General features: G+C 32.5%; 1 protein-coding gene across 1 annotated transcript in view; it reads right to left on the bottom strand.

Moving 5' to 3' along the window:
• Positions 1-13520, bottom strand: part of LOC112053799 (ETS-related transcription factor Elf-3) — a 36168-nt gene extending 22648 nt beyond the window's left edge. The window contains exon 1 of the mRNA XM_024093363.2: positions 12594-13520. Within this exon, the coding sequence (XP_023949131.2) occupies positions 12594-13456 (863 nt within the window). The 5' untranslated portion in view covers positions 13457-13520. The remainder of the gene's footprint in view (positions 1-12593) is intronic.
• Between the last annotated feature and the right edge of the window lie 322 nt (positions 13521-13842).

Here is a 13842-nt window from a genome sequence, read left to right as displayed (position 1 = left end):
GGGTACATACCAATTGTAAAATCCATGTATAAATGTATTAAAATACCGGAAGCTTCAATGTTACAAACACTTTTAAGTAAAACAAGTAAGCTTGTCAATAAGTATTGATTCTTGTACTTTCTATGCCACTGTATATTTGCCCAGAGTTTATCTTCGTCTTGACCTAACTTCGGTCGGTATTTATTTATTTAATATCGTATAATTTACGAATATATATCAGAATGATATGCATCTATTTAATAAAATAATTCCATTTTTATTGTTTCGACCTAAATACAAATAATATCTGAAAATTGTAACCTCAAATGTCTTTCAAGATATAATTAAATTGATTGTAGAAATGCATTGCAAAAAGTGACATAAACAGTTACGTATTTTTTGTTGACTTGCAAAAGTCATACCTGAGATTTGAAAGTGTTCTATTATTACTTTTAGATGAATAGAGAGATCTTTAAATTGTACTATACAATTTTCAAACTGAAACTGCAATGTACATAAGAAATATAAAACAAAAATTAAAAGAGTATTATCTAAAACTTATCACTAATAAATATGAGTAACATAAGTATTACCAATTATTGTATGAACAGCCTGTATGTACAAATATCACTCAGATGTCAGTTTTATTCACTTCATACCCACCTTTTCTGTTTTTGCTTACATTTTGTTTCTAATTATTGTTTTTAAGTTAAACGTAGTGTTTTTATGTATTATGTGTATTTTTTAATTGTAAAATTAGATTTCACTTTCTAATTTTTAATTATTTTTAAGTTCATAGTAGATTAGTATTATAGTATTATATAGTAGTAGATTTAATTACAGTATTGTCAACGGCGAAGGGTGCGCAGAAAAACTTTAACAAGTTTATGTCTGCACCTTTTTAATTTTGATCATGTAATTATTTTATATAATTAAATAAATAAATAAATACTGCAGTTTCAGTTTGGATATCAGTGAAAAAATATTAAGTTAGGTATGGTTCCTGATACTTTTATACAGAATCATAAACATACTCAAAAATAAAAATATGCTCAATATATCAAACAAGAAAAACATAAGTGAAAGAAGATCAAATCTTATGTATCGTGAAAGTGAAAGTAATGAGGAGTGAATTCCAATAAAAGGAAAAAAGAAAACAATACTTTACTTTGAATTTTAAAACATTAAACGTGACCCTAGATTCATCCTACGTGAAAATACGACAAATTGCTGAACAAAAAAGGACTTTTCAAAGTTAAGCAAGTATCCCAATAAATTTATTCATTTGTATAAATTAACGGAACCACAGCAATTCGCGGGACTGTATTACAAACCGTGTAGTAATGTCTGGCAATTATCAACCTTGAAACAACGGATTAAGAGCTAGGCGTATCTCGCACGTGAGTGGGTGTATTTATTGCAAAGTTTTTGCGAACATCACGAGATTACTTGCACGCTCGTTCACGTTATCCTCATGCTGTCTCGCTTGCACAATTCGATGCGATTAACTCGTAATCGTTTTGTTTATATCGATATCAATGTGTCATATGTTAAATATCAATTAGTAGAATCGTAATAATTTGACGTCTTTCTCACCTAACTGATTAGAACTGATCAGCATTTAAGTGATCATTAATTTCAACTTAGGCTGCAACTTCAGTATTGATTCAGAACGTCATGAGTAAAACAATTTTTATTTAATTGATTTGAATAAGATTTGTTACGTCATTTTTCACTTTTAGTTGATCACGCAACGTTTTGTTATGTACATGATTTTCAACTATCATCATTTGTGAAAGTTTGCAAATAAAATACTTGGACAGATAATCTTTCTAACTTAATAAGTTACTCAATTGATATAAAAGAATCTTTGAAAGTTAGAATAAAGTTAAATCAAAACTTATTATATCGTATAACTAATTATGCCGTCGTCAAAATAACTGACTTGTGAATTATCACACCTTGTGATATATCTGCCTCCAAAGTTTTAATTATTATTATTTATTAACCTGACTTACCACATTAAATAAAAAGTAATAATAATTTGACAAAAAAAACACGGCTGTTTCCGTTTCATTGATAAATTCGTCTTTTTGTGGTATAAAAATAATACTAGATGGCGTTATCCCTTGGTTAATTTGAATTGCATGAAATTGAACTTGCAAAATGCGGTCATACATTGAACTTTAGCAAGTACTAAACTGACCGACTTATTATTTTTTGTATAAAGTTTGTAATAAACATACTGGAATCGTTTCTTAAACTGAAGAACCAATTCAGATTAGTAAGCAGACCTTTGACATCTACGTAATTTTTATCACTGAATGGCCTGATTACTAATGAAATATGTTGTGTTAATTGTTTATTATATAATTTAATTATATATTTTTTGTATTTCAAATGACTTAAGATAAATTCTTGTTCTAAATTTCGTCTTGTTTATAAATATTAAGTCATATCATATACATGTAACATATGTGTTTATGTAAAATGAAAAGGTAAGGGCTCTTACGATTTAGATCAAATATATTATTATATCAAACGAGGTCTTGCTTTTAATCTTATGTATGTGATTTTCCATAAAAAAAAATTAACGCTATACTTGGTACATCTTTGAAACACTTGTATTGTTGTTAGCTTAAAACTACATATTTTCAAGCCTGTATAACGATTGGGTTGATTTAAGCATACTTCAGAAAAATCTCTGACGTCATTTATTATAAAATATAATAAATGGCGTCAGTCGCGGCTTCTTTTCCAAGGTTTTTTAGTTATTATTATTACTATTTTCTGAGAATTCACACCCGCTGGTGCAAGATAATATATACAGATGCAATATAATATTTTCAATACTATAGTCTAAGCAATTTATTATATCTATACATAAAATAATAATAAAATCGGATAATAATATAAGTTTCATTAGAAATAAATGCTACTAAGGTTTATATTTATCATGTTAAGCTATTGTTTGATACATATTCACTTTATTTAAATTGTTTCAGTCAAAATTTTGTTGTTTCAGTCAATGGTCTTATAGCGAAAAACTTCGATCAACATCTTAAGAAGCTTTCACTTAACTGTTGGATCTAGAGTCGGATACAGAATGCAGTGATTCTTGAGACGGCGCGTATTGTGAGGAGGTTTCTCACTCTGGAGCCCTGACCACCGGTTGCTTGGGCACTCAAATGTCCCGCAGCGGGAGGGTTTTTTTTTTATAAATTTTAATAGTGTTTTTATATTTTTATATTCATTATCATCATCATCATATGGCATCAGCCGATGGACGTCCACTGCAGGACATAGGCCTTTTGTTGGGACTTCCAAACATCACGATACTGAGCCACCTGCATCCAGCGAATCCCTGCGATTCGCTTGATGTCGTCAGTCCACCTGGTGGGGGGTCGGCCAACACTGCGCTTACTAGTGCGGGGTCGCCATTCCAGCACTTTGGGACCCTAACGTCCATCGGCTCGGCAATTTTTATATTAGCATTGTTAAAATTAAAAAAAAAAAGAAAAATAAATGAGAGCAATAAAAATAAATATTCAAAACCATGTGACGAAATACGCATCACTATACACAACATTTACTGATAAATAATAAAAAAAAAACTAAACTAACAAGCAATATTAACATTGAACGACATTTTCAAATGGGAATTATGCAGATAGTAATGTAGTAGCGTTATAAAAAACACATTTTCCAATAAGAACAAGTCCGACTGGTTTGATACATTGCCAGAGTGTTACGTTACCACGCAGCACACGTCATCGTGTGTAAACATCATTGAGCGTGTGTGTTTGCTGTGTGTGTGTGCGAATCAACCGCGGGGGAATCCCACCGTGCAAATAGCAATCCTATATTTAGGGTTCTTCGAATAGTGTCCTCTATCGAAATTCGACTTGGATTTTTCGCAAATTTGATTTATATTTTGGTTTAGCTACTACTTTTTATATTATTTTAATAGTTATTAATGTTACAATTTCTGATTAAACATTTAGGTATCTACGTAATCAATGTAATTATTACGATTTCTGTAAGAAATTGCATGTAGGTAAAAAATTGTTCGTTAGTCTTACTAGAACTTAAAACTGATTGGATTTTTTTAATGTTGTTAGAGTGGCTTGAAAAAAGATAAAATGAGGAAAAACTGAAAAATCATACAAAAACAACAATAGTGGGTAGTTTGTCGTTTTGTAAGAAACGTTTGTCTTATTAGTAAGTCGGTCCGTAGCGCAGTGCCCGCCCGCCCTAACGGATCAAAAGCGCCAGAAAGGTGCCGAGCGATTGTAAGCGTTACTAGCTTAGATATTATTTATGTTTTAGTGTTTAACTCAATGTTCAGATTTATTGTTGTATTTACACAACAACATAACAAAATCTTTATCAGAATTCACTTCCATACTATCCTCTACAGCAGTCAAAATGTACCTACAATAAAAATATTAAAATATTTTTTTTATTAATTTTATTGATTGTAAAGTTTTCCGTAAAGTAATATAAAAATGCTGATTATTAACCAGCATTTTGTACCCTTGATAAAGTCAAAGTGAAAAATCATTTATTTCTCTCTTATAATAATTAAAATTTTAGATTAAGGATCCAATTAATAAATCTAGGATTAACGTTATATAGCTGGTGTTGGCTAGGTTCTCTGTAGAAGTTTTTATTTTTCGCCATTTATCTGTCACTAGCGGACGCCCGAGACTTCGTCCGCGTGGAATTCAGTTTTTCACAAATCCCGCGGGAACCATGGATTTTTCCGGGATAAAAAGTAGCCTATGCGTTAATTTAAAGTAAAATCTATTTCCATTTCAAATTTCAGCCAAATCGCTTCAGTAGCCGCAGCGTAAAAGAGGAGCAAACATACGTACACACTTACTCACAAACTTTCGCCTTTATAATATTATTGTGATATTAGTGTGATTAACCTGTCATATAGTTACAAATAGTGATAAAAACATCACACTCGTAAAGTAATTACTATGGTTATATTACACACAAGTGTGTTATCACTCAACCTCGCCACTCGATGCTAATAAGCGTGCTCTAATTCCGTCTATAATTACTGACTAGCTGACGCCGCGGTATTACCCGCGTGGTTCCCGTTCCCGTAGGAATACAGGGATAATATATAGCCTTTAGTCTTCCTCGATAAATGGGCTATCTAACACTGAAAGAATTTTTCAAATCGGATCAGTAGTTCCTGAGATTAGCGCGTTCAATCAAACAAAAAAAAACGAACTCTTCAGCTTTATAATATTAGTATAGATAACTGAAGCCTCAATAAGTCACAATTGTTCGGAAGGGCTTTAGAGTTGGAGGTCCTGGTTTAAAATCTATCCAATTTTTGATAAATATAATATTTTGATAGTACTTCGGTAGTTACTTCCAATAGTTTTAATATTATTGTACATACTTTTGAAATTTTGAGGTCTATTTGAAATAATGTATTTTAAGAGGTTCAGGTTTATTTAAATACTTTCGTTTACGTCACCATCCATTTTTCTCTACCCTAAAATATAATGAAAAAAATTGTAACTGTAACTTTAAATTTATGATTAAATATTTTATTATTCTGTTATAATACTTCTAATGGTTTCCAACTTTTTGAAAATAGGATAGGATCATATATTTTTTTTTAACAAAATTATGTTAATCAAACGGTGTGATGAAATTACACAATATTATTATATATATTATTATGTAATTACACAGTAGTAGGTAAGTATATAGTGTAATTATTACATAATACGTTGTATTCTTGAGTGTTGGCCCGTGTTTAGATCAGGCAAAATTTAGGTCTATGAAGACAGGCGCACAGAACCCTTCTACATTCAGAGCAAAAATAAGGAAAACAGTTCAAATTTCACAACACTCAACTGGGACCGAAACTTAGCGTCGAGATGTTGAATTTTTCATTCAGTCGCTAACCATATAAAAGCAAAAACAAAGAGGTTGCGCGGCGCTCGCAAGGCGCCCGGAAGAGGGAGCTTTACTAATCAATATAATAGAGCCACTATGAGAAAAAAAATATATAGATATATACCTACTATCTACGCACAATTTTATGTCAAACGAAATTCGAACTTATTGCTTTAGAATAGAGTGTATTTAGGAAATGCGACGCCTACACGAGGCTGCCCTAGTTATAAATAGATTTTCACGAAAAAGAAATGTTACAGGGACTTGGGTGCAAGCTTTCCACAGAGTATAAATATACAGAGTGTTCTAAAAAATTCTCGCAATTTTTTAATGTTAGGATGTAATAATGTATATCGCCATTTTATAGACATATACTATTTCAAATAGGTAATAATTATAGTATTTCTAATTTGGGTATACATATAAATGTCACAATAACCATTTTAATGTAAATATTTCCTATCACAAAAAATTGTCACAATTTAATTGAGAATAATAAAGAGAAATTAGAAAATACATTAGAATAATTTGAGTGAGTAAACAAAATATAATCTGTATATATTAGGTAGTAGCCTCTACAAACAGACAAACTGAAAGTGCTCCACTAACTACTAGAAATAAACTAATTGATTTGATTTGATATCATCATAAGTTTCAGCTTTACATACTTACATGCATGCACAGATATAAATTAGATTATTACTAAATTAAGATTAATCTTTTATTAACAATATAAAATAGTAGAGATAAGAACATATAATTCCACAACGATAATTTTAATACCAAATAACTATTAAAGCTAACATTGTTATTAAAATTAATTGAGCATTATCTGCCAATTACGTACCGGATGAACGTGCGAGCGTATTATGTTCATGTATAATATAATATATAATATAATATTATTATTGAATTCCTACGTTAATTAGTTGCTCTGGGCATATTGTTGAAGCATTATTAGGATAATACCTGCGGGAGTAAATAAGGACAATAATTATAATCATATTGTTGTTATGTGTGGATGTACTTTGAAAATTATTACACAGCGCTATATTGTTTTACTATGAATATAAGCATCGTAGTAATGAGCGAACATTTTGTTTTACCTTTCTTAGTATACAAATATAATAAGATGTTAAGTTATATATCTAATGGTATGTAGGTTTTAGTAAATATATATTATTTTTACAATAATATGTGGGTACCTATACGTAGTGTATTTATTATTCATTCAAATAAGAGAATAGTACTCGTATATATAAAAAAAAGAAAAAGAAAAATATATAGTAGATGTCTAATAATTTCAATTATGTTTTCTAATGAAAGAGTTTATTAAATAATAATCTATAATTATAATGTATTATTAGCTTGGCTATAAATATATACATAATTAATTATATTATTAATTAATTAAAATGCCTCGTAGTCTCTGTGTCCGATCTACACTCGCTCTAATTTTTCCGTACCACACTCTCACAGACGCAATTAAGGCGTACACGAGGCGGAGAGAGAGAGGGGGAGAGGGGGCTGCAGAGGGAGAAAAATGCGAGAAAAAAAGCGGAAGCTGCGACACGTGACTAGATGCTTCCCCGGCGTTGCCATGACAACGGCAGGGCCGCGACGCTTATTTTCGTTCGTGCGTGCAGGGCTGTACGTTTTTCCTTTTTTTTTCTTTCCGATTTGACGTCGCCAACGCGGCACGTAGACGTGGAATTTATTAGATTGTTGTATATTTTGTTTATTATGACATAAAGAGATACTGTTTAATTTGTTTTTTTATCTGACTACGTCGAAAGAATGAATGAACGAATGAAACGAATGAAAAATGAAATTACTTACCTAAAAGTTATAAAATTAAAAAAATAAGTTAGTAACTTACTAAAAAAGTGGTTTTTAGTAGGTTACTAACTTATTTTTTAAAATAAATAATAAAATATTTTTTTCTTGTTTCATACTATTAATAAGGTCAGTGGTGACCTAGTATAAAACATAATAGTATGAAACAAGAAAAAAATATTCTTATCTGAAATTGTGTAGTGTTTGTACTACTTTGTACAGACACTGATTTTTTTGTGATTTAATTACAAATATATTTACGGCAATATTTCTTGCCAAATTTCATAGTTCTAGGTTAAAGGAAAATACCTACACTATGAGTTTTGATTTCCTTGAGTGTCGAAGTAAACGTTTTTGGACCATAAAACAGACGTACCTATTTTTAAAATTAACATAGAACAGTCTTGACAGACAAATTGGTGGACGAAAAAGATTCTGTTTTTTCCTTTTTTTCAACAAAATTTGCTTCCCAAACTGATGGTATAGTCAATACAAACTTGACGTTTAAAAAGTGCTCGTAAGGTAGGACAACTTGTATTAAAGGAACTTGATCCAACTGTAACAGGGCTGGATTACGCAGCATCAAGGGATCCTACCTCCCACGTGCCGGTAGCAAAGGCGGAAGCAGCCCGGCCTTGAGTGTCGTGGCAACGAAAAAATCTATACTGCAGGGCCCGCCCCTATTGCCCTACTAGCATGGACCCCGTACTCTCGATTCACTACTAGTTCACGGTTTTGATGGATTTTCTTTAACTACAGAATTATTATTATTTGTCAGCATTGTGGGTAGCTTGAAAATAATACCACTGGCTGTAATAGCGACGTTTCTCGCGAAATGAAATCATTTCGAGCTCAAAAACATCATTATGCGACACTTCGAAAACGACATGACAATGACTATGACAAAAGTCCAATTTAGATGGAAGTTGCAGGGACGGCCTGGAAGATCAACTGTTTAATTAATTTATTTATTTAATAATAATACTTATACTTCTATGTGATGGATTTATATCGTATTATAGTGATATCAGTGAACCCAGTTTATCTGCATGAACTTATGTATTTAAAAATATAAAATCCAGATATGTGTTTCTATAAAACAAAAATACAAGAATAGATCTCACTTATTTGGCGAATAGTGTAAGAAGTGATAATTGTTTTATTTGGTTGGTTCCTTCACTACTTTCTAGCCTTAACTATAAGATAGCTTGAAAGAGTCCTCCAGAAAGACAGCCATTGGAAATTTTCATTAGATTTAACTTGAAAATACTGAAGAAGTCCGGTAGAGTTTACTCCACGTGAAGCTTAACTTTCAATTCAAGAACACACCAGAAAATGATGATTAGTTGACTACCAAAACCGCCATGTTTTTAATAAAAATAGGTGGTATACCTTTATTTATTGCAAAAAACATGGCTTGGCATCAATGGCTTGTAGTCATTTGCAAGCCTGTTTAGATGTAATAAAATAAAGAAGTGGCGTTTTTTCTAATATTATCTATAAATGGCCCCATAATACCACACAGCATTCATAACAAATCAGGCATAAACGTCCTCAGCAAGTATTTATGTACAGAGTATTCTAAGAATTGTTCAACTAACAGAAACCGGTCCAGACACAATCAACATAGCACCACTATGACTATATGTGTATAATAAGTTGTTATATAACAATCAACAGCTAGGTAATGAGTTTGTACATATATAAAACTATATGTTAGTTGTATTCACAAGGCAATCATCAAATTATGAAGATCCTTATTTTAATAACATTAAAATGTAAACATTCCTCCTGTTTACTAATATAAGGTTATTTTGTTTCCAAAATGTAACTTTATTTGGAGTATTGAAACAGTTATTTATGTTGTCTTTTAATTTGGATAATAATTGTATTTTCAGTTCATCACTTTTTTGTCTTGCTTCGTTTTGCGCCGGCATAGATTCAAGATTTTAGAGCGGCTTTCTCAGCTTATTAGTTAATTCTAGAAAAATGATCGATAGATATACTTTTTATAGTCTACATAAACAAAGTCTTAGAGCGAATAAATTTTACAGAAAGCTTTTACAGAAATTCTAAACAATTGTATATTTATAGTCATTAGATATAGCTTTTACAGGCTCAGATATTTTTTTTCTGCCACTCGTTCAATTTGTCATATATTATCATCTCTAGAAAAAACAACGAACCAACTTGGGGTTTTTTTTTTGGTTAGAGAAACTATAGAACAAGTCCCATTAAAATCTCATAATCTTTAGTGGAGATTTTCTGAGAACGTTAAAATTATCGAAAGTACTTAAAAACACTAAATAAAAGAAAGTAAGAACAACTTAATATTAATTTGTTGACAGTAAGTGCGATTGACTTAACCTGATGTGTACAAAAAAATTAAAACTTATCCTTCAAAAACTTAATAATGGGTCTTGTCAGTTGGTTAAAAATTCAAAGCATAATATTTCAAACGCAACATTGTATGAGATATTTTTTTAATCATTTTAATTTTTGTAACAACAAAAACGCAGTGTTGCCAACCTAGCAACAAGCGTATCCGACAGCAGAATGCAAAACTAACCCTAAAGATACAGTGATAAAGGTCAACACTGTAATTACCTGATCCGCGCCGCATCAAACAACGCATTTATAATGATTGAACATTCAACTACTGAACACAACAATACATCTGAGCCAGACAATAATAAACCTTACAGCTTAAGATTTAGGTGTTAATTGTGAATTGCATGTTAACGTGTGAACTGACCAAGGACAAAGTTAAGCCAGCAAGGTGAAGGCAAACTATAAAAACATGTGACGTAGTGCATGAGAACACTGGTTAAGTATCAGAGATAAATTCTTTCAATCTTATTTTGCAAACAAAACAAATTTACTATTCATTTCATTTGATGATACTCAAAGTAAAGAAAATAATCAAAGTGAAAGTTTGAAGACCACAAGTATTGAAGAAATCTGTTAGAACCATAACTCAACAACAAGAAATTCGCAAAAGAACAAACAGTACAATAGAAGTACTTCAAATAGTCGATAAAATAAGAGCGGATATTACACCAAACGAGTAATCTAAACTGCTTTTACACATACTCGTACATATAACAGTATAGCAATATACCTTTGTCTATATTGTCGTATTATTATTATTAACAAAATGTTGCTTCAAACTGTACCAAAGCCAAGGCGTAACTCGTACGGCGTACCCCATAATAACAGTATAATTTCCTTCAGTGAAAGTTTACCCTAAAAATAATGACGACAATTTTCATAAAATGTCATATATTCCAAGGAAATATGACACGTTCAAGAAACATTCGAAAAATGTACAAAAACCTCAATTATAAAAACAAGATATTATAAAATTAAAAACAAAATATTGCAATATTGAAATTCCCAGAATCATATTTTAATTTATTGATTGTAAACGTCTTTGAAATCGAAATTAGGAATCAGTATATCTCTTTCCAAATAAAAACCCAAACGATATCCTTAAACGAGTTTTCATTTTGCAGATCTATGAACCGAAAACACATTTCAAAACTTTTTGTTCGATTGTGAATGACCACGCGGGACCAGTCAGCAAAGTCACATTGGCTTGTTAAAGTGTTTTTATTCGCTTCGACCAAGGCCACAGTATGCGAAGCCTGGGCTTTAAAATGCAGATGCCAAGTCGTTTCAGACAATATAATATAAGCCTTGCTTTTATGCATTAGTCTTTTTTTATTATCAAACAAGTTACTGTTTTTGAGACAACATTGTACTCAAATCCTCTCATAGAAACTCTTAAAATTAGCTAAATGGGTTTAACTTTCTTCTTATAATTCGTCTCCTTCAAGTTTCATTTTTGCAATGGTTCGTAGTTATTGATCTAAATTAATTAAAACAATGAAAAATTTATTTTGCTATTTCCCACGAAAAACCGCCATGCATGCCAGAAAACCGCCCAATATCGACAAATATAATCCAGCATCATCCTCAAGTGATAATAACTCTACAAATACCAATTATAACATATAATTAATAAAATAAATTACATTTGAAAAACTTATGCCATGCTACTGATTTATTAATGTTGAATGAATGTTGTAGCAATTAGAATTCCTGACATCTGCCTCTTAAGTTATTTCTTACTTCGCAGATCAAGTCATGGCAAGAATTAATAACTATAAAATTAACGAACATGTGCAAAGTGCAAAATGCATCATTACTGAGTTAAACATATCCTAAGAAGTAAAATATTATTATCGTATAAAAGTAATATCAGTAATTAAATTATCTGATATTTAACTTTGCAGAGACAATTTTAATCTTTTGTCTCAAGAATTAAAGCAGATAGATATTATTATAAAAATAATGTTAGTAGGTATCGTAGATTATAACTTTGGTCTCTTTTTAAATAATAAAGCAGATTTTAGTAGATTTATTATTATATACTGAATTACTTTTTGACTGAATGAGTAACAATAAATATCATTCATACATATTATGCTTAGTATTTTTTATTTAATGGTTACAAAATTTTTTTACGATGTAATGATGTAATGTAGTGTAAAGTTACATCTGTGATCTTAACACGCTGCAATACGTAATTTTCTAAGACAATAGAGTAAATCTTTAAACGCATTAACACTGTCCCATTGAGTGTTTAGCTGTAAAAATGACTGCGACATGCACTGCACCACGTGCCTCAGACGTGACAAATGATATACCGTCGGTAACACAAGATGCAACTGACAAATGGACTAATCACGACTTTGCATTTTGCTCACTGATACATATACGCGTGAGCAATCTGCACATGTTTTGTATATACAAAGAATGGTAAATAAACAAAGCGTTAGACTCACCGGAACTTTCCTTGCGAGTGATCCTCCCATTTGATTATCGACGGACAAAATCTTTCATCCAACAAAAGATCTCTCAGGAACTGAGGGACGGATACGCTTCGAGGACGTTTGTCTTTCTTGATGGAGCCTTTTGGACGGCCCGGGGGCCTCTTGAAAGGCTTTTTCTTATCATCCTCATCCCCAGATTTGCTACCATCACTACCGTACGAGCAAGCCGGCGACGCGGGCTCAATGCGGAACACATCCTCGTGATCATCACCGGAATCTGCAGCGCTCATCAAACTGATATCGTTGGGCTTATAGTCCGAATGGTACCCTCTGTTTCCATGACAGTCTAAATCTAAGAATGTCTGTTGTTCCGGGTATCTCAACACTGACTGCTGTCGTATCTCTTCACTCAGTCGACAGTGCAGCCTATCAAAAACCGTGTAGGCTATCCTTCTCGACATTTCGTTATCGACGTGAGGGTGCAGCATCATATCCACTATCTCCTCTCGTCTCTTGTTCTTTAGCTCGTGGCCCGAGATTCTGAAATTGTGGAACGGCACGTCCAGCTCGTTAAATCCATGAGTTGTGATGGCACAGTCGTAGATCCACGCGACTGTTTCATCGGAGTTCCAGTCCTCCACCACTTTGCTCTTCCAGCTGTCGGTCTCTGGGCGGTAATCGCGGAAGTTGATCAAGTTGTAATAAACGTTGCTGGCATCCTCTACTTCGGGGTACATTTCGTAGGGGTACAGATTTCCGTAGGTGAAGGTGGCGTTGCCCTTCTTGAAAACGTTGAAGTCGTCGAGGCGCGCGGGCGCCGGTTGCGCTGGGGACAGATAAAAATCGCACATGTTTTGGCGCGCGTATTCGATCATGGCAGCGTGCGGCGCGGCCGACGGTTCGCAACAGAATGGGCGGCGAGCGTTGAGGCAACGTTATTCATACTACGACATCCTAAGTTGTTTGTTTACATCGCTCCCCGCGCGCGGCTGCGTAGCGTGCTCGCTACTAGGGCGCTTTTCTTTGTACTACGCCTGATAACATGGTTATCTGTAACTATACATGTGACGGTGTATTGATACGGGTAGTCCCATCGGCTCTATTTCTATTGATCGATTGTAAACGTAGTATTTGCTTGATTGCCATGTAGTAGTGTGCACTTTATCCTTTCCATATAATAAAAAAATTGGAAATTAGGAACAAAAGTATTATGTTCATTTTGAATCGTCACTATATGAATAATATCGCCCCATCTCAATTT

Source organism: Bicyclus anynana, chromosome 11, assembly GCF_947172395.1.
Source record: "Bicyclus anynana chromosome 11, ilBicAnyn1.1, whole genome shotgun sequence".
NCBI classification, from domain to species: domain Eukaryota; kingdom Metazoa; phylum Arthropoda; class Insecta; order Lepidoptera; family Nymphalidae; genus Bicyclus; species Bicyclus anynana.
The sequence above is the reverse complement of the archived record's forward strand: the minus strand, read 5'-3'. Positions and strand labels throughout refer to the sequence as shown.